Below are 19,230 nucleotides of genomic sequence, written 5' to 3'. Positions count from 1 at the left end.
GTGATGGGGTTTGTATTTTTTAAATGCCCCATTGTTTAAGAGTCCGGGTGTTGCAGTGCACCTTCTATAGGCATTTTATGTTCTGGGAACAGAGAGAAACGTCACTGATTAGAGCAACAAGGACTTGTATGAATAGAAAGACAGCAATATTTCCACATGATCTGCCCAAGCAGTAAATATGCCATGCTAAATATTACCTAAGACAGACTTGGGTTACTATTTGCTGATTTAAACCAAAGGGACCTTGAGAACCCTGTATATTATACAACATGCTTTACATAAGCTTCTCTAGATGAACTATGACGTATACTTGCAGTGTACTTATAGAGAAGGGAACATTAGCTCTCGCTGAAGCAAATCAGTGCACGCAAGTGGTGTGTGGGAGTGAAAAAGTTTGTTGAAGGGTGAATTCCTTTGTCACCTTTCCTAGACAAGGGTGTAATTCTTCAGGCAGTTTGATCTACTTGGGATTGCTTGAGCTAGACTCATAAAACAGTCCTAAAGTCTTACACGGAATCAGGCAAAGGAATTTTGGGATTTATTTTCCAGGCTTTGAGTCTAAAACATGGAATATAGTCTGATGCGGTTACTCATTACTTCCTACGTGCCTATTCTGTTGAATTGAGGGCCCAATCCTGTTCGCTCGTTAAATTCCCGCTGATTTCAATAGAAGCAGGATCCTGCCCTCTATATGTTCTTTGGTGGCTATTTATGTAACATCCCGCAGTGTGGGCTGACTGTAGGATCTCAAACCAGGACCTTCATTACAGACTTCTACCACCCGAGTTAAAGGACTACATCCTTTAGCTAGGAGTGGTAGCAGGTGGGTATCTGCTATGGATCCGCTATATAAAGTGTGGTGTGTGTAAAACAGACCTTGAACAATGAGTAATATCAGGCCATTTTGCAAACCCAGTAAGTGCTGACTAGTGGACATCTGCAATCACAATGCCACAGCACAGTGTTGTCACAAACAAGAGCCAGAGATGGGGGATAATAATGAGATTTCAAGGCACATGTTTCTGGGCAGAAGAAGAGCAGGAAAAAAGACGTATTTATTGGGAAACTACAAGGAATGGTCTGTTGCACGGGAACCTTTTCTTTTTGTCCAAGCTGTATTTTAACAGGAACGCATTAAAAGCATCCAAGGGAAATAAAACTGGAGGAGAGCTTGGAAAGTGACCTTGTTCCCTCTTCCCCAGTTGAAGTCTGTTTAAAATTTAACCTGCTTTGGTACCTTCCCTAGCCAATTAATTCAGCAGCAGAAGTTTCAAACAGTAAAAAGCTACTTTAGTTCTGTTCCTGTTTTAACAGGAATAGGGGGACATCCAGAGTAAGAATGCAGCCATGTGAGACACAGCGGCACGTCCATCCCATCAGGGGCTGGCGCTATGAACTAGGGCTGCAGAGGGTGCCTTTTGCTGCCAGCTTTGCAAGATGGAATTGATTTGTATTCTTTCATCTTTGATTTTCTTTCATGTGTTTTTCCATTTATTGTTGTTTAGTCTAAGGCACTTCCATTGCCCTCCTCGCTGTATTATCTGAGCACCTCACATGCTGATGTATTTAACCTCCCTCACACTTCTGTGAGGTAGGAAAGTGCTACCATACCAATTTCACAGATGGGGAACTGAGGCACAAAGCGACTAAGGGTTTTGCTACCTTGCAATCAGGGGGTGGGAAGGGCCGGTTATTGCATCTCAAGTAGACATGCCCCAATTAGCTTTAATTTGAGTAATTACCCAGGATTCCATGTGGGCTTGTCTAACCCATGCTGATGGGCACAGTGCTCCAGTTCCTGAGCTAGCTAGATTAAAGCTAGTTTGGATACATCTCCCTTAACTCTCGTCATACTCTGTGATTGCACTGTAGACATACACTAAGTGACTTGCCTAAGGCCACATAGGAAGTCTATGGCAGAACAGTGAATTGATCCTGGGTCTGCTTGGTTCCAGGCTACTTCCCTAACCACCGGGCCACCTTCTTCTTTCTGCAGCCTCTCTTTATCACTATACATTGGTAGAGGCAGCCAGTGATAGGTCACAGAATACTAATTCATCAGCTTTGGCAGCATATTTGGGGGGTATTTCCTCCAAGAGCCATAATTTATGGTGTTTCCAACTGCCCGCTCTCATTAAAATAAACTAAAAATACATTAACAACTTTCTTTCCTACAGAATCAATTGCTTTAGTTGTCACAGGGTTGTTGAGTGATGATGTGGAATGGGAGGGGCAGTGTCCATCAGACAATGTATTAACATGTAGCCCATTCTATGGGAGTTTGCAAACCCAGGTATATATACAAGGGCCAAATTATGGCTCCTGGAGGAAATACCCCCAAAATATGCTGCCAAAGCAGTGTTAAGTGCACCCATATTCTAGCTGGCAGAAGACCCAGGAAAAGGCATCCATGACCCCAGGTCTGCCCCACAGCAATTCTGGGCCCCAGGGCAGGGCAGGCAATGGGCCCCCACGCACGCACAAGCCACGCACCAACGGACGCGGTCCGCCTGACATTTGGGCAGTGCTGCACCTGTGCTGGCTGGTGCCCAGCAAGCTGCCGGCTGCGCTGCTGGGTGAGCTCTTGTGGCATTGCCAGGGCTTCCACATGCCGGTAGGGTTGCCAACTGTCTACTTGTGCAAACCTTGCCCCGCCCTTGCCCTGCTCCTTCCCTGAGACCATGCCTCCGTCATGCCTCTTTCCGGGGCCCTGCCCCCTGCTCACTCCATTGCTCGCTCTCCTCCACCCTCACTCACTTTCACCAGGCTGCAGCAGGGGTTGGTGTGCAGGGGGGAGTGCGGGGTGCAGGCTCTGGGAGTGAGTTTGAGTGCAGGAGGGGGTGCAGGCTCTGGGAGGGAGTTTGGGTGTGGGAGGGTGTGCGGGCTCTAGGCTGGGGCAGAGGGTTGGGGTGCGGGAGGAGGTGAGAGGTCAGGGAGTTTGGGTGCGGGGTGTGGGCTCTGGGAGGGAGTTTGGGTGCGGGATGCAGGCTCTAGGCTGGGGCAGGGGTGCAGGAGGGAGTCAGGGGGGTCGGCGCTTACCTCGGGCTGCTCTCGAAAGTGACTGGCATACCCCTCTGGCAGTGGCTCCTCAGCGGGAGGCCCGGGCACCACCCCTGCAGCTCCCATTGGCCGCAGTTCCCAGCCAATAGGAGCTGCGGAGTTGGCACTTGGGGCAGGGGCAGTGCATGGAAACCCCCTCCCCAGGGTCCACAGGGACTGGCTGGCCTCTTCTGGGAGTGGTGTGGAGCAAGAGTGGGCAGGAAGCCTGCCTTAGCCCCTCTGCGCTGCCAGTGGTGGCAGCCCCGGGCCTGTTTAAATCGCCCAGGCCCCTGAGCAATTGCCCCCTGTGCCTCCCCTGTTGGTGGGCTTGCGGGACCCCACCCTGATTATTCCTACTAGGAGCATAAATAACGTGCATGTAGGTGCGTGTACACGTAGGTGACGTTACAGAGCCAGACTTGCAGACCACAATCCATCCTCTGTGCTATGCTCTCTAATCCCCTGCGTGGCTCGTACAGCAGAGAGCCTGTGTGGTGGCCATGTCAGTAGGCAAGAGGCTAGAATTGCTGATAGGATTCTCAAAAAGAACAGGAGGACTTGTGGCACCTTAGAGACTAACAAATTTATTTGAGATTAAGCTTTCGTGAGCCACAGCTCACTTCACCGGATGCTGTAGCTCACGAAAGCTCATGCTCAAATAAATTGGTTAGTCTCTAAGGTGCCACAAGTCCTCCTTTCTTTTTGAGAATACAGACTAACATGGCTGCTACTCTGAAACCTGTCATGATGGGATTCTGTACCACCAGCCAGAATTTGGGCCAGGGAAAGAGAGCCACAGATTAGGCACTAAAATAATGTTATATCTAAGGATCATTAAGAGACCCAGTTCATCTCCTTTCCAAACCACAGCACACGAGAGGTGAAAGACCTAATACAATAGCCTGAGGCGCCTCTCCCTCCTTAACCATCAGTCAACCGCCTTCATTAAAGAGCTGCTCCTGCGCCTCTTGAAGGCAATGATGAAATTCCCTCTGAGTTCAGAGAGAACAAGACTGAGTGCTAAGGAGCTGAAACACGACCTTAGCTGTTTTGTCCCCCAACAGAGATCAGAGGTGCAGACATCTGTCACGGAGTGATCCACTCACCTCCAGTCTGGTGCCTCCTCCTGGTCACTCTGGGGATTAGTTCTTGAGGTCAACGCCCCCGTCCGCAATTTGGACGCCATTACTCCAACTCGGGTCTGCAGCTACTCTCACTCCAGGACCTTCAGTGTCTCCTTTGAGACACAGCCCTCCAGCACTCCCCTTTCCAAGGTTCAGTCCAGCATCAGTTCTAGGCAGTGGGTCCATTCACTGCCCTCAGTGGCTGGTAGGGGAACCTGGGCCTGCCCTCTGCTCCAGGTTCCAGTCCAGGGACACTCAACTCAGCAGTTCTGGGCTTTCCTCTCCCAGCCCTCACTGCTCCTTCCCCGGACTGCTGCCTACCACACCCGGCTCCCCTTCTCTCTCTGGGTGTCCCTGCTCCAAGAACCCTTTTTCCAGGGACTGACTTCTTCCTGCCTTCCCTAGCAGCCCCAAACACTTCTCCCTCTTCCCAGGAAGGAACTGCCCTCTCTCAGCAGCAGCAGTCTAGTCTGTAGCCCACTTTACAGGCACAGGTGAGCCTGTTCTCTAATTAGCTGCCTCCAGACAAAAGCTCCCATTTGCAGCCTAATTAGCTGATTGGGCCCACCTGGCTCAATTCGGCTCTTGCAGGGCTAGCGTGGGGATCTCCCCCCATCACAACATCTCAGACTCCAGTAGTTTTTTCGGGGGAAAGTTTAATGTCATTTTCTGTTGGGTGTCTGATTTGATGCCAGTGATGGTGAGGGATCTAGAACAATGTGGAACACAAAGCTCTACCTAAGCACACCCATCCTGGCTTGCTTCACCATGCAGAGGTTCCAGCCCTGGGATCTGCCAAATGCCCCTCAGTCTGGAGTCTGACCTGCACCATTCCTACTATTCCAGGGCTGGGTATCTCTAAAACAGATGGTCAGTCATGCAGGCTCCAGCCCTCTGAAATACACACATCTCTGCGCAGTTGGGGACCCAATGTCCTCAAAAGACGCAGTAATGTTAAGCTCGGAACAGCCAGTGAATCACCAGTGAGAGCATTTCCCACAGGGCCTCACTTTTTATTTTAATTTATTTCAGTTGTTTTTAAGCTGAAACTCTTTGGCCCCAGGAAATATGATTAGAGAATGAAATGAAACTTGGCTGTGTGAGAAGAATGTGGTCCAACAAAGGCTGAGTACATGTACATACTGTACACTCCTATGATGGGTTAGTGTGCCTGTTAGTCTAATATGTCCTCTCTCTGGGGAACTATATCTTACATTTGCAGGAGGACTGGCTACTGGATCAAATAAGTCTTTTTGTAACAAGCCAAAGCAAGCCCGGGAATCAGAACATCCTTGAATTTTGGGGCAATTCAAAATCTGAACCCAGATCTGCATTTGGATTTTGCAGCTAGTCCCTAGCTCTATAATGGGCTGAATCAAAACTCCACATCTAGTTCTGGAGGGGTTCCAAACCCAGACCCAAATTTTGCCGTTTGAACCCATCTCTACTATTTTCCCATCAGTGACTCTCATATTTCGTGTCCCTCTTATTAGTGTTTGCCAGTCACAGGGGACCAAATGAACAAGGAGACAGAGGAAGGAGGCCAGAATCTGGCTTTTTAGTTTTAGCAGTATCTCTTGGGAAGGCAGAAAACTCCCCTTCCCTTCCATTTTTGTCATTTCTTATTAATGATGGACCTGAACCAAAACACAAATTCCAGCCAATCTTGGACTGTGGGAGAGTTTGAAACCTGAAGCTGGATCTGAGATTTGCACTCAGGTAGAGCAATAGGCATATTAACAATAACTATACGGACATTCACATCTCACATTGCTAGTATAGGTCCTTCTCCATCTTTCCCCCTACCCTCCCAAGGTTCATTATCCATTTCACATTCCCTCCTCTTCTAATGCTGATACATAAAGATACAAAATTGCTGAGACTGGCCCCTCTATCTTTTCAGCAGCTGACTGAAAATCCCCATATCCAGACTTTGCAGTTTCTGAAAACCAGGCCCCTTTAAGGGGTCTTGAATTGTGCACCTAAACTCACTAGTCACTTTTGAAAATTATGGCCATTGTATGACCTTGGAAAAATCATCTAACTTTTCTGTGCCTCAAGTTTTTTCATATGGGTTGGGAATACCAATACTTAGCTGCTTCACAGGGGGTTGTGAGATTTAATTCATTCACGTTTGCAAAGCTTATTGAGCAAACTGCTATTATTGTTTTTCACTGGAATGCTCCTTGGGGTAAGAACACATTTGGTTCCTTATATATGAATTGGAATCCTTCCCAAATGGCCAAAGGCCAGTGTGCTAATGTCATAACTTTTCATAAGCAAGTCAACATCTTAAGTCTTGTACAGGATTCATTCCTCTCTCTCCAATTGTAAATAAAACTATCACCTGCCATAATGTTTATAAAATGTTGTTCTTTGTCCAGACTACTTTGTCGATAGAGGGAATGTTCAAATACTTCCGGAAGCGCTTTGCCAGCCATCTGACGGAACGCTGTCGCCGAAGAGCAAGGCTGGTATCTAAAGATGGAAGGTGTAACATAGAGTTTGGGAACGTGGAAGAACAGTCACGGTTTGTCTTCTTGATTGATATATGGACCACCATCCTGGACCTAAGATGGAGATACAAGATGACCATCTTCATCTCAGCATTCTTAGGCAGTTGGTTCCTATTTGGTCTCCTTTGGTACGTTGTGGCATATATACATAAAGATCTTCCTGAATTCAGTCCTTCCATAAACCACACCCCATGTGTGGAGAACATAAATGGCTTGACCTCTGCTTTCCTGTTCTCCCTGGAAACCCAGGTTACCATTGGCTATGGCTTCAGGTATGTCACAGAGCAGTGTGCTACTGCCATTTTCCTGCTGATCTTCCAGTCTATCCTTGGGGTCATCATCAACTCTTTCATGTGTGGCGCTATCTTGGCTAAGATTTCTAGGTCCAAGAAACGGGCCAAGACCATCACCTTCAGCAAGAATGCGGTCATTAGCAAACGAGGCGGCAAGCTGTGCCTCCTTATCCGGGTGGCCAACCTTAGGAAGAGTCTACTGATTGGGAGCCACATCTATGGGAAGCTTCTGAAGACCACCATCACTCCAGAAGGAGAGACTATCATCTTGGACCAGGTCAACATAGACTTTGTGGTGGATGCTGGCAATGAGAACCTCTTCTTCATCTCCCCCTTGACTATTTACCACATCATTGATAAGACCAGCCCGTTCTTCCACATGTCAGTGGAAACCATCCTCCAGCAGGATTTTGAGCTAGTGGTATTTTTAGATGGTACAGTGGAAGCCACTAGTGCTACCTGTCAGGTCAGGACATCCTATATCCCAGAGGAGGTACTCTGGGGCTACCGTTTTGCTCCCATCGTGTCCAAGACCAAGGAAGGGAAGTATAGAGTAGACTTCCACAACTTCAGCAAGACCGTGGAAGTAGAGACTCCTCACTGTGCCTTTTGCCTCTACAATGAGAAGGATGCTAAAGCGAAGGCAAAGAGAGGTTACGACAACCCTGGCTTCATTCTATCAGAAGTCAGTGAAACCAGCGACACAAAAATGTAGCTCTGTATGCACATGGGACTGGGGCATTTTTCATCGTAACACAAACTCAATACGGAGGTGCCCAATAACCTAGTAGCACAGAAGAAAAATGAACAGGGCTGTTTTGACATGAAAATAGCTCCTGATTTCTCAAAAGAATTAAATCAAAGCAGACCACCACACCAGTGATCTTCGAGAGGCTATTTAACTGCATTATATATATATATATAAATATATTTTCATAGAATATATATTTTTTATACCTACGGGATGTTCATTTAAGCTGCTAAATTGGAATGTCCAACTCACTCAATTAAGTTCCCAAAGGCATTTGAGCCATAAGCAAGTCTGACAACATGCCTTAAAAGAAGAGACACAGGGAGGGCTTCAGATGTGCTGAAGAGGAGCGGGTTCTTGGGATGAAATGTGAAAAGAAGAGATAGGTAAAAAATCGTCAAAAGTGCCTAAATGTACATCTACAATCCTACGTGGCTCCCTAGTTACGTACTAGGGCAGTTGGGATTATTTGAGCAGAACTAATGCATGTACATCTACCCAAGCTGGTAATTACACCTCCCAACTACTGTGTAGACATATCCTAAGTGGCATAGGAGCCTAAACCCCATTTTCATAATTGAAATCAATGAGAGTTAGGTGCCTAAATACTTTTGAGGAACTGGGCCATAGAGCCTATGTCCCACTGATTTTCTCCTAGTAGCCTAAGTCACTTTTGAAAATGGGACATAGGTTCCTTAGAAAATTTGACCCCAGGATCTCTTCTATCTTTCTCTGTTTGACTCTTCTTAATCTATTGTAGTGAAGCCTTAGTACGTTCTAGTTTCTTGGAAAGCTAGAAGCAAAGGAAAAGTTTGGGTCATGATGATGTATTTAGAGCTGGCGAGAAAATTGAATTTCCTTCCCATGAAATATTCTGATTTTGTGGAAGAATATTTTTTGTTCCAAATCAGAACAAAATGTCAAAAATTTAAATTTTTTTGCAGGAGGAAAAAGTCTGAAAAATTCCATTTTAGGAGAACCAAACCAGAATTGTTTGCCTTGCTCCCAGCTGACTGACTCACTCTCATAGGACTTCCCAGAAAGCTGACTGCGTGGCAGGTCAGGTGGCCCCATGAGGCAGTTGTCCAGGCAATCTGGGAGCTGAGGAAAGACAGGGCTGGCAGTAAAAATGGTTTGATGGAATTGAAATATTCATGGAGAACGTGTTGATTCCTTGGAATCTGCTTTTTCTGATGAAAAATTGTTCCATTGTACATTTTTTTGATCAGCTTTAGATGTATCCTTTTAAGAAAAAAGATACTTTATATGCAAAACAAAAATAAAATATATTATTCTCTGAAGCATGATAGGTCTTTGCCTACAACACTAGCAATGAGGATGCAGAGACACTCAAAATTGAATTTTCTAAAGGCTGAAACCAACTGAATAATAAATAAATAAGTCAACTGAAAGATTCCCATTGACTTCAATGAGCTTTGGATTAAGCCATAAATCATACATCCCATTTATGCAAGCAAAACATTCACAGGCATGAGACACTGAGCTTTCAATCAGTAACAATCAGGTATGCAAAGTATATTGAGCATAGCTGGTCAACATTTTTCTAATTTTGATTTTTCAGTGAAGTTTGAAACACCAGTGAGAAGTTTCAGCCAACATTTTGTGAATTTTTCACCATGCCCTCCTTGTTTTTTCAACTGAGTTCTACTGTTGAGTGTCCAAATGATGGACCAAAGAGGCATGGGTGATCCTGGGGCTTTTCCCCATCAGTTTAATCAACACAAGTCCATGTTGAACATGGTTATGATGCAACTGACATGCTAAATGCTGTTTGCAGTGTTGATGTAGCCGCATTGGTCCCAAGATATTAGAGAGACAAGGTGGGTGAGTTAATATTTTTTACTGTACCAACTTCTTGTCTCTTTCACCAACAGAAGTTGGTCCAATGAAAGATATTACTTCATCCCCTTCTAAATGCTAACAGATCTGAACAGTTTGAACGGAAAAGGAGAATTAAGCAGGCAAAATTACAAGAATCATACTGAGAGTTATTTTGAGAATGAGTGGGATGGAGCGTAGTGTAGAGATCTGGGCATAGGACAGGGAGCCAGGAACTCTCATGTCCCAATCTCATTTCTCATAGCAACTCTTTCTTTGGCTTTGGGCAAATCACTTTAACACATACTTCGGGGTCTCCACCTGTAATATGGGATGACAGTACTCACCTACCTCCCAGGGGTGTTGTGAGGAACAATTAGTTAATGCCTGTAAAGCATTTGAAGATTAGTCAGCCCTAAGTATGAAGAGTGACCAACCCTTCATTGTATATTGTCTCCACTCCTTCACCCACCCACCCACTAATTCTTTTCTTGTGCGCAGAAGGGTTAGCATTGCTACTCAGTGCAGGTGGATACAAAGAGATGTTTGTTTTAATGTTGTGTGTCCAGATGCAACAGTGATGAGCACACTGTAAGTTATTAAAATAAATGTCATAGAAGACAGCATGCTGAGTTTGTCCACTGTCTGGGTCTCTATCTAGCCTGCTTCCTGAGTGAACCTCCTTTAGCACCTGCATGGTACTAATTGCCCGATACCTTGGTGGTGGTTCAGTTTTGCAACCTCATAAATGTTAAAATGGTCTTGCTTCATGTCAGTGTCGTGATGGTAAAACTTCCTCAGTCTGTCTAAGGTACTTATATGACAGCCACCACCATGTATCTGAGTACCTCACAATTTTCATTCTCTCCACACCTCTGGGAGATAGGAAAGCCTTGTTATCCCCATTTTACACATGAGGAACTGAGGCCCAGAGAGGCTATGCTCAAGATCACACAGGAAATCTTTGGCAGAGCAAGAACTTGAACCCAGGTCTCTCAACCCCTAAACACTGGGCCATCCTGTCACTCATGTCCTTTCCCTAGATGTAGCCTAGTCTAGCATTTACAAGCTTCCCATACTGCTACCACTTGCATGGCATCCCCTGAGAGGAATACAGCCCAGGCCCACGGAGGGAGGAGCTATACCACGCTGTCCCAACAAACACCAGGCTGCCTTCAGAATTAAAACTAAGAAGATTCTGTTTCCCCTTGAACAAAGGGAAGAATTCTACAAAGGCTGACAGAGCCACTGAAACTCCAGAGCCTGAGTCAACTCCCAATAAAGTAAATGGAAAGAATCCCATTGCTGGTTTGGGGCCTTAGGACTGGAAACAGTCCAGTAGGTTCCATCTAGTTCCTCTCCAATACCAAGGCTGGCTGGCTCCCTACTGCATGTTCTTCAGATCCCTTTGAAAGATCTCAGCGGGAGGGGGCTCCCTTCACTGCCCTTAGAAGTCTATCCCACAAGGCACAAGGAATACCACAATCTCTTTGGGGGCAGGGGCTGTCTTTTTGCTCTGTGTTTGTACAGCACCTTGCACAATGGGGTCCTGGCCATGACTGGGGCTCCTCTGAATCATCGTAATTGTAAAACGGGAGCAGATCTCAGTGTCAGGATGGTTTCCCTCTTGGTTTTTAGGCTATATTTTCTTTTCTACTAGTTTCCTCCCTGCACTGCCAGTCGGGCCCTGACCCGTTCTGTACCAGGAGAAAGGACCATCCTTGGCCGTGGCACCCTTCAGCTATCTGTGCGTGGTTTTGATGATTCCCTATAGTTGTTGGTCAGCCAAAGGAAGGAAATAAAAGTTGTCTTGAAAAAAAACCCAACCGAGTAGAGAGAAAAGAAACCGACAGAAAAAGGGAACGAAGTGGACAAGAGAAGACAAGTTAAAGGCCCACTAGCCACCTCCTCTTGGGTTCACGGAGCTCTTCCTAAGTTCTGCGCAGATGCGCTGGGTGTGAGAACATGTCCCTGCCCCTCCCAATCCGCCAGAGCACTCACCAAGGATAAACCAGAATTTAGCCCATTGTGAGGCATTTTACCTTTTCTTTTTACCACTTTCCTACTTAATCATCCTTAACCTGCTTAGAGATGCATGAGAGGAAGCCTTCTGCAGTGGTTAGAGCACTGGATTGGCAGGCAAGAGATCTGGGCTCGTTCCTGGCCTTGACATAGGGCGAGACACTTCACCTTCCTGTGCCTCACTTTTCTCCTCTGAACAATGGGGCTCACATGCCCTAACTCATACGGCACATGAGGCTGGCCAATTTGCAGAGTGCTTCAAGAGCCTCAGACGGAAGAAATGCTACCCAGCACCTTGCAGCTGCAGATCTCAAAGTACTTCATGAAAGGAGGCTCAACCACCATTTTACAGATGGGGAAACTGGGGCAAAGCCACTTGGCCAGGGTCATGGCCAGAGCCAAGAACAGTACCCAGGTTTTCTGACTGCCAGTCTGGTGCCTGATTCCCTACACCTCACTATTTGGGTGGTATGGGTGTCCATAAGATTATTTTTATTAGCTCATTAGCTCTTACCTATATGGCTCCAAGATGGCCCTGCTATACCATGGGAAGTAATAATGCTAGTATACATTAAATAGCTAGGACAATAGTTCTCAACCTTTTCCATCACCAGGAGCCCTGCTCATCTAGTGAGGATTCCTCTCCCACTTGACAACATGGGAAAGGGTCTCTTGAACCATACCTCTCCACCACATGAACCCTAGAGCCCATGAGCTGGGACAACAGAGAAGAGAATCGGAGGGGGATAATCCTTGGGTCAATGACAACATGGCCAAAATGGAATGGCAAACCTGTTCCTTTAAGTTGGCTTATGCTGGGACCTAACTGGGAGTCTTGGAATGAAACATATTCCTCCCACAAAGCCCCTGCTGACTGTCACCGCAGGAAACGCCTGCCAATCCCAGCCTGACAGTGGTGCAGCAGGCAGAAGATAGAGTGTGTTAGTCAGACCCCAGTAGCGGCAGAACAATGAGTGGAATTTCCTCTTTCTGTCCAGTGAGGGTGTTTGTCACGCGGCAGATAAAGTCCCAGGGCAGGGAAGAAAGGTTATCGGGAGACACGCTGGGTACAATGCCACTTGGGAGGGAGTCCATAGGAAATCTATTTCAGGGCCTGTCACTCCATTGCCATTAAAAGAAAGTTCAGTTTGGAGGACAAAAATAAATGTAATCTCGCAGAGCCAGATGGAGCCCCCTGACCCAATGCTGGAAAACAAAGCTCTGTCTCTTTTCAGTCAGTGCTTTTGTTGCTGTGGTCCATACGCTCCTCTAAAACCCTTTACAGACATAAATGGATCTTCACAACACCCCTTCTCCCCACCAGTGAGACAGGGAAAAAGCATTATTCCCATTCCACAGAGGAGAAAACTGAAGCACAGTGAGGCTATTGGACTTACTACTTTGCCAACATTTTCTTGCCGTTGCTAGCAGAGCTTTAGCTCCACTGTTTGGCTGTGATGGTCTCTGACCATTTGCCATCTCCTCCTTCCTCCACCTCCTCGCACTAGCAGGCCTTGGCTGGCTACTTCTGACCAGGTGCCCTGACGGTTTCCCTCTTCTATACACCCCTCGCCTCCTCTGCAAATGTTCCTCCTCAGTCCTGAGGTGACAAGTCTCCACTTTATGCCTCCTGCTACTTCCCTCTAGGGACCCTCAATGCCAGGACAGCCGCTGGCACTGAGTTGCTCCTAACAATGTGGAGATTTCACTGGACAATGCTGTGCCAAGAGTGAGAATGTTGTAGCAAGACTCTTAGGGGCCAAGCTATCACTGCTGAGGTGGAGGCATCTTCCCCAGGGAAGTTTACATTTGGAATAAGTTCTCTGCAGCACGGGAGAGAGCAGAGAACCCTCCCCTTTCAATGGAGCCAAGCAGGGCAAATCAGGAGAGGCTGGAAATGAAACATTTTGACTTCCTGTCTCAAACCTCCCCTCACAAAGTTCAACAGCCCACTCAAGCTCCTGCTTTTCTGGGTCCATGCATCCCACACATGCTCTGCATTTCACAGGCAAATCGACTGCATTATTCTGTTGTTACATCCTACTGCATGAGACAGGCAGGGGGCCTGTGAGGCACAGCGATGCTAATGGAATGAAGGGATCTGTTCAATTGTGTTGTATTCCCAGCGGCCAGGAGGTGGCACCCGTCACCTCCACATAACAAAGCCAGTTGCTAAGTGGATAGTAGCCCTAAACTCAGAAAAACCTAGCAGCATGGACACAGCAGTGCGTAAAGCGTCAAGCAAGAATTTATTGGGACTGCTCCTTATTTTATTACATAAAGTTGAATGCATTTAGTGACTCTTTTCTGACACAAGCCAGGCAGGCTGGATATATTTCGCTCCTTCACAGAGGCATTGCGGCTTAAATCATTGAGATGAATGCAGAGGTGCCGTGTAAGTGGGGCGCTGCTAACCACATATCTGCAACTGCCTCTAAGCAGCCTTCAGGGAGTTTCAAACTGGCAGGGCAGTTTAGTGCCTAGAGCACTGCACTGGGTGTGGGGAAGCCTCTGATCTGTTCCCAGCTCCTCTGATGAATTGTTTTGTGGCCTTGGGCAAGTCCCAAACCTGTGCCTCAGTTTCCCCAGCTGATACTAGATGATACCATCCATGCCTCAGTTTCCCCAGCTGTAGAAGAGCAATAAAGCTGCTTACTCACCTTGTAAAGAGCATTGATATCTATGGATGAAAAACACTATATGCCACTCGGTACCTCAGTTTCCCCAGCTGATACTGACTGCCTTTGTAAAGCACTCAGAGATAGATTGAAGAAAAGCGCCAAACAACAACTAGGTGTTATTATTGCCATGTATTGATATTGCAGTAGTGCCCAGACGCTTCAGACAAATTGAGGCCCCCATAGTACTAGCATGGATTTGATGCACAGTCCAGCCTGTATCTGGTGTGCGGAGTAGCTGCGGAAGCTGACACAAAAATACACAACATTTGTGAGCCATTATAATCTCATCCCCCGACCTGGGTTTACTCCTGAATTACACCAGTGCAAGTGAGAGCAGACTCAGGCCCACAGGTTCCCCACATTTCTACAGAAGAAAGAGAATATAGTAGATAACCCGGCATTGCAAACTGACCCCGCGCTGCTCGGCATTGCAGCTGCCCAGAAGTGCAGTGCCATGTGTGACATGCTATGTGCATTAGTTAAGGAGCTTGTTTGCAGAGAATTTGCATGTAACCATATACTTCAGCTGATGGTCAGCACAGAAGTGAGTAAGTGAGTGCTAGAGAGTGCTAGGGTATCTGGGATATCTGGGGTAGACGGGTGGATGCTAGAGGGTGCTGGGGTATCCAGGGGAGATGGGAGGGTGCTGGGATATCTGGGGTGGGTGCTAGAGGGTGCTGGGATATGAGGGGTGGGTGGGTGCTACAGGGTGCTCATTGGGAGGTAGCTCACTGGGGAGCTGTGTAAGGGGGAGCTGAGGGTAGGAAGCAGCTGGGGGTGTCTGGCCAGGAGCTGCCAGCTGGGGTATTTCTGTGGGTGGGGATGCCCAGCCAGTGAGGGGGGGGGGGCTTGTGAGGCTCACATTGGGCCTCTCTCGTTTTTATTCCCAGCGCTGCTGCTGCCCCTGCTCTTCCCCAGCCAGGATCCAGCGTAGCGGGCAAGCTACCTGGTGTCTGGCACAAAAGGTACTTGCATCATCCCCCCATGGCTGAGAGGAGAGAGGAGCAGCTCCAGGCTCAGCCCCGCAGCCCAGGCGAGAAGTGGGCATGGGTACCAGGGAGTGACTGAACACACGCGTGCCACTTGAGGTGCCAGGCAACTGGAAGCATGGCTGGGCTCGTACATAGGGCACCAGGAAACTAAGTCCTGCATTTACCTGGCATGCTAGCTGGGGAGAGGCTGCTGACCCCCCCCGGCCCTGTGAAGTACGACGCCCTACCCCAGTAGAGGATGGTTAATCTAGATATGACATTTAAAGCTCACCAGAGGTTGTTATGACGATCTCTGCTGTAGCCACTTTAGATACCAGAGTGATGGGGACCAAATAAGTCGACAGGTAGCTGTAAACCCATTGTGGATGCAGGGCAGACTCTTAGGGCCAAAGGCAGTGCCATTTCCTCTGGTGTTGCACGGCTGGCTTTGAGAGCATTATTCCAGCTTTACACCAACACTGCTCAGATCAGAATGTGGCCCCGTGCACACAGCCAGCTCTAGTATTGCCAACCTCAAACATTTAAACATCACGTTCAGCCCCCGCCAAAGTCATGATATTCTATCAAATAACAAATGTGTGTGGGGTAGGGGTGAGAGGATGCGTCTGTCTATTTGCCTGCTGGGGTTTGAGCCTTTAGGGTTTGCCTTTTCTAATTTTTGCTCCACAACCAGAAAGGCTAGACACTTACTGCAGCAGAAGAGGCTCTGCTGTCCTGCATGCAGTTCTCTGCAGCAGCAGGAAGACTGAAAGGGGGGCCAGCACGGGATTCTGCAGTTCTGGGGGGAATGGTAGGGGTAGAAAGTTAATAAAAAAGCCAAAGAAAATAACAAATCTGCAGCAGCTCCTGGGGAAGCAGCCGCAGCCCCCTGGGGCAATATGGCTTTGCACCTCAACTGCCTGAGCGTGTTCCTCCTCTCCCAGCGTCTGCATTTTAATTTAAGAAACACAGGGCTCCATCCATTGTGCTCTGCCTCCCCGTCAGCTTAGCGGTCTCTGTTATGCCTGTCTCCTAACCTCCTGTCTTCTTCCCATGCAGATAATGTGCAGAGGCATAAAGCAGGGCTTAGAAACCTCCCTTCACTCCCACCAACCCCATCCAATAAGAGACTCGGCTCCTCCTTTGTGCTGGCAAATATTTACATTGCTTTCAAGCGGACGCCCTGTCTCAAACACACCTGGTCGGCATCAACACCACCTATAATCTACTGTTCTGCAGGCCAGCCATGTAGCGCCTTGTCAAGGATGTTTAAATGCAGCCAGGTCACTAGGCTTGAGGCGGAGACAAACAGCGGGTAGGAAGGCATGGAAGGGCACAGCATGAACAGAGAGTGGGAGGTGAAGTAACAAGGGGAAATCAGTGAAGAGAAGGTCATTTCTATTTGATTTTTCTCTAGTGGGTTTAGTGCTAGTTAAAGGTGCCAGCTTGACAGCCCTGGATTTATCCGAACAGCCGTTATGGTTCCAATTAATGTCAAATGTGGTAATGCCTCATGTGATGTAGGTGCTCACCTGCTAGGACAGGGGTGGGCAAACTTTTTGGCCCAAGGGCCAGATTGGGGTTGCAAAACTGTCTGGAGGGCCAGGTAGGGAAGACTGTGCCTCCCCAAACAGCCTGGCCCCTGCCCTCTATCTGACCCCTCCCACTTCCTGCCCCTTACTGTCCCCCCAGGACCCCACCCCCCCATCCAACCTCCCCTTCTCCCTGTCCCCTGACTGCCCCGACCCCTATCCACACCCCTGATCCCTGACAGGCCCCCCGGGACTCCCACACCTATCCAACCCTCCACCCCCATTCCCCCTCCCCTGACGGCCCCCCCATACCTCTGCCCCATCCAACTGCCCCCTGCTCCCCGTCTGCCCCTTGGAACCCTCCACTCCCCACCCCCTTACCATGCCAGAGCCAGCCATGCCGCCCGCCCTGCCCCACAGGAGGAGGAGGAGAGGGGAGAAGGGGACAGCAGGGGAGGGGCTGGGGGCAGCCTCCCCGGCCGGGAGCTCAGGGGCCAGGCAGGATGGTCCTGCGGGCTGGATGTGGCCCGCAGGCTGTAGTTTGCCCACCTCTGTGCTAGGAACTGGGTTGAGGCCTACCAAATTCATTCCATGTAGGCCATTCACAATTAGGGCTGGCTAGAAACCAGAATTCCATTTTGGGAAAAATTATGACAAGGTTTCAAAACAGAGACCTTTCCAAAAAAATTGTGAAAAAGCAGAGAAAGAGGCCAGTGGCCAGGGCACTTACCAGATGAATGATCCAAACCACTAGGCCAGGTCTTACTCCACTTTTGACTGGAAAGTGCATCCTGTGTATTCAAAGCAGATTTGTTTTCACAAAAAGTTTCTGCTTCGACGAAACATTTTCAAACAGAAAAATGTTTGGTTGAAAAATTCCCAACCAGCACTATTAAAAATGCTATTTCATTGCAACAAATCGGCACGCACAGCCCACGGCTCACAAGCAACCCTACGATAATAATGCCACAAATAATACCCCAGCTCCTTTAGGTGATCTTCCTAGACTGACGACTCTGCTCTTCTGGTCAACAGCAGAAGGCTGCATCCGTGGTTTTGGTGCAAACCATGATATGGCCACAGCAACAGCCCCACTTGAATATAAAAATTTATGGGAAGTTTAATCAGATAATGGTCCAGCTTCAGGGTAAAAGTTTGCAAAAAAGGAACTCAGAATTGCATATTTCCAGTAGTTAGTGTTCCACTGAGATGGCATCAAGCCTGAAGGAGTCTCAGAGCCCTTTGCTAGTCAAGAGTATGATAGACATTTATTATTTCCTTTCCCTTCTAGTCCTTATTAATGTAAAAACAAAAAGGTGTTAAGACAGGAAAATTCCTCTGCATTTAAATAAGATTAAAAGTCTGTCACAGCTGTCAGAAAATTCAATGTCATGGCTGAAATGGATCTCTTAAGCCCATAAAGATTTGACACTAGGTCTAGCATCCAATCTCCAGTGGTGGTCAATGTTGTAGACTCCAGAGGATTGTGTGCCATTCACAGACCTACACAGAGAACACGCTACCAAAGCAGGTTTCTTCCTTTCCACATCTGCTAATCTGTTTATGTTTTGAAGCCTGAGGATCAGAGATAGGTGTACACCTAGACACCTGAAATGTGGTGTCTTTCACCTCAAGATTTGGCTCCAAAATACTCAGGTACATCTCAAATGAAAATTAAGGCAGCCCTCGTAATGACCCCAGCCCCATGTAATAATGGCTGATCCTGCATCTCTTATATCAATGGTTTTCAACCTTTCCAGACTACTGTACCCCTTTCAGGAGTCTGATTTGTCTTGCGTACCCCCACGTTTCACCTCACTTAAAATCTACTTGCTTACAAAATCAGACATAAAAATACAAAAGTGTCCCAGCACACTATTACTGACAAATTGCTTCCTTTCTCATTTTTACCACATAATTATAAAATAAATCAATTGGAATATAAATATTGTACTTACATTTCAGGGTATAGTATATAGAGCATATAAACAAGTCATTGTCTGTAGGAAATTTTAGTTTGTACTGACTTCACTAGTGCTTTTTATGTAGCCTGCTGTAAGACTAGGCAAATATCTAGAAATGTTGATGTACGCCCTGGAAGACCCCTGCAACGTACCCCTGGTTGTGAACCACTGTCTTACATGTCTTAATCCTAGGCAAAAAGGGGGAGGTAAAAAGTCACTTTCCAGGTCTTGTATGTAACCCTTCTGCCAGGGGCTGTCAGCAGCAAAAGAGGCCAGGTTCAATTTTCAAGGGGTTCCTTCGGAAAGTGTAAACAATAGCAGCTCGATCCCCGGCCCAGAAAGCTGGGTCACTATGTGTACCACCCTGGGCACCCTTGATCGGCAATACTTCCCCGCTCGTAAGCACTGAGTCCTGGGGTTTACAACAAAGAGAACTTATTAGAAGGGATGACAGAATGCACTTGGGAAAGCCAGCAATTAATCAATTGACACTTTCTA

The 19,230-nt window shown here is 47.5% G+C and overlaps 1 protein-coding gene and 1 long non-coding RNA gene across 9 annotated transcripts in view; one reads left to right on the top strand and one right to left on the bottom strand.

Annotated features, from left to right (window-relative positions):
• LOC142069815 (uncharacterized) overlaps nt 1-17,663 on the bottom strand; it is a 58,062-nt gene extending 40,399 nt beyond the window's left edge. The window contains exon 1 of the long non-coding RNA XR_012665797.1: nt 17,499-17,663. This is a non-coding gene — a long non-coding RNA (uncharacterized LOC142069815). The remainder of the gene's footprint in view (nt 1-17,498) is intronic.
• KCNJ1 (potassium inwardly rectifying channel subfamily J member 1) overlaps nt 1-19,230 on the top strand; it is a 62,004-nt gene that overhangs the window by 16,346 nt on the left and 26,428 nt on the right. For 6 of the 8 annotated variants that reach the window (XM_048827412.2, XM_048827414.2, XM_075122281.1 and 3 more), the window contains one exon: nt 6,548-10,197. The exons of the other annotated variants lie outside the window; for them this stretch is intronic. In XM_048827412.2, the coding sequence (XP_048683369.1) occupies nt 6,548-7,687 (1,140 nt within the window). In that variant the 3' untranslated portion in view covers nt 7,688-10,197. Of the gene's footprint in view, nt 1-6,547; nt 10,198-19,230 lie in introns of those variants that run through there. 8 annotated transcript variants of the gene reach the window in all.

Source organism: Caretta caretta, chromosome 22 (assembly GCF_965140235.1).
Source record: "Caretta caretta isolate rCarCar2 chromosome 22, rCarCar1.hap1, whole genome shotgun sequence".
NCBI lineage: Eukaryota > Metazoa > Chordata > Testudines > Cheloniidae > Caretta > Caretta caretta.
The sequence above is the reverse complement of the archived record's forward strand: the minus strand, read 5'-3'. Positions and strand labels throughout refer to the sequence as shown.